Source organism: Nicotiana tabacum, chromosome 15 (genome assembly GCF_000715075.1).
Source record: "Nicotiana tabacum cultivar K326 chromosome 15, ASM71507v2, whole genome shotgun sequence".
NCBI lineage: Eukaryota > Viridiplantae > Streptophyta > Magnoliopsida > Solanales > Solanaceae > Nicotiana > Nicotiana tabacum.
Genome location: NC_134094.1, coordinates 124439232 through 124441321, shown reverse-complemented (window position 1 = coordinate 124441321; position 2090 = coordinate 124439232). Strand labels below are relative to the sequence as shown.

Here is a 2090-nt window from a genome sequence, read left to right as displayed (position 1 = left end):
ATTATTATTCTTTTTTTTTATTTATTTATTTATTATTATTATTATTATTAGCTTTATTATTATTTCCTCGTCTTCTTCCTCTTTTCACTTTTTCTAAGCCAAAGATCTATTGGAAACAACCTCTCTACCTTCACTAGGTAGGGGTAAGGTCTGCGTACGCACTACACTCCCTAGACTCCACTTGTAAAAATATATTGAGTTTGTTGTTGTTGTTGTTGTGTTGTCTTCCTTTCCCTTCTTTTCTTTTTTTGGTTTCATTTTGTTGTTCTTCTTTTATTGTTTTATCTTTTCTCTATTTTATGTTTATTCTTTTCTCTCTTTTTTTTTTCTTTTTTGGTTCATTCTTGAGTTTTAAAATTCCTAAAAAATTAAAATTCACATCTCCTCCTTACCTCTCTTTCTATCTCAATTTTTTTACGAGCAACACTCATCCTCTAATTAATTTCTTTATCATTTCTCTCATTTATATTTTCCTTCGAATTTTCCTTTGATTTGTGAAGTGAGTTTTCTTCAAATAACGATGCTACTATTAAATATTTTTAAGGTATAAAATTTGTTAAGAACAATTGTAAACTGAATAATATTTCCTTTTGATAATAGTATTAACCATGGTTTGTTCAATAAGTTGTTGTCATAGCAGAATTTTGATGCAATCAAGCTAGACAATAGTATAGTGCCCCATACTCTTAAAATCTTAGATACACATCTCTCCTCATTTCATTGTGCATTAGGTTATTAGCCTCACCCTTAGATGCATTAGTATACTCATTATACTATAATAACAACAAACTCAGTGAATTCTGGTAAGTGGAATTTGAACAGGACAGTGTAACCTTATCTCTATTCTAAAGGGACGGAGAGACGGATGATAGACTACTGTACTCACTTATTTGATTCGACAATTGTTAATTCTCACCTCTAGATGCACTCATACATGTTTTGACACTAGAAAGAAAATCGTATAATTGCTATACTAATTTTGGATTAATCAAATATCAAAATCAAATTACATATCGTGTGCTCTATAGCTTTCAATTTTCTCTTGCACAATGATACAAAGTTTCGTAATTTTTACTTCTACTTCAAAATAAATTTCGTTTGACAAAAAAACAAATACTAAAAAAGTAAAAAACAAGTATTTTGCTTGATTGCTTAGAAAAGCTTAACCTGTACATCAGATACCATAACCGGCCGCGTGCTTACTTCCTTGACATCAGCTTAAACGCCGTTAGTCTCTGGTTCTGGCTCCATGTTCAGGTCCAATTCCAAACCACCATTCCGTAACGGAATCCGTCCAACACCGTCAGTATCAGTCTCCATCGCCGTTAACCTACTACCGTGGCGATTGACGTTTGCAGGTAGAATCGGATCACTCTTCTCCAGATACTTCACGGCGACGTGCATCCTCCGTAAAATAGCGAAGAACTCCTCAACCTCCGCCTCTGAAGGCGGTGGTGGCGGCGGCGTGAATACTGCATTACTTCCACCTGCTGCAACTTCTCTTCTCCGATCTCCGCTGCCGTTAACTGTCCTCTTCCTCTTCTTCTCACCCTCCATTAGCGGCGTCAAAATCTTAAAAGTGACTTTTCCTTCGCTTTATATTCTCCTCTTTGTCTCTCTTCTACTATATGATTTGGACTATATTGTTTTCACGTTTAGCTCGTTGGTGATGTGGGCTGCTGAGTTGATTGTTTTGATGAAAGCGGTTGGTATTGTAAAAAATGGGAAGTGACATAAGGAATATGATCTCATGGAAATGCCATTATCATTGAGATGCTCCAATGACGCTAAATGTATACAAAAGCACCAGACGCGCTTTCTTTATAAATACAATTAGACCACTAATATTATAAATAAATATTAATTGAGTATGTAGCAAAAACTAATTGAGAATTTAAGCTTTTTTTAAAATAAAACTATAAATATTTAAAAACTAGTATTATAAGTCACAATAATTAATAATTTCAAAAATTTAATAGGAATATAAAAAAATTATCGAGGGTTTATCGAAAATAACTTCTCTGTCTCATCGAGATAGGAATAAAATTTGCGTATACACCACTCTCTACAGATCTCACTTATAAAATTTT

General features: G+C 33.4%; 1 protein-coding gene across 1 annotated transcript; it reads right to left on the bottom strand.

The window, feature by feature from the left end:
* Window positions 1-957: 957 nt before the first annotated feature.
* On the bottom strand, window positions 958-1785 carry LOC142169495 (protein NIM1-INTERACTING 2-like). The gene has a single exon (XM_075231234.1). It carries the CDS (start codon window positions 1555-1557, stop codon window positions 1219-1221), a length of 339 nt encoding a protein of 112 aa, XP_075087335.1. The 5' UTR covers window positions 1558-1785; the 3' UTR covers window positions 958-1218.
* Between the last annotated feature and the right edge of the window lie 305 nt (window positions 1786-2090).

Coding starts and splice junctions, on each gene's coding strand:
- LOC142169495 (XM_075231234.1), bottom strand. CDS start 1,557: ATGGAGGGTGAGAAGAAGAGGAAGAGGACAGTTAACGGCAGCGGAGAT.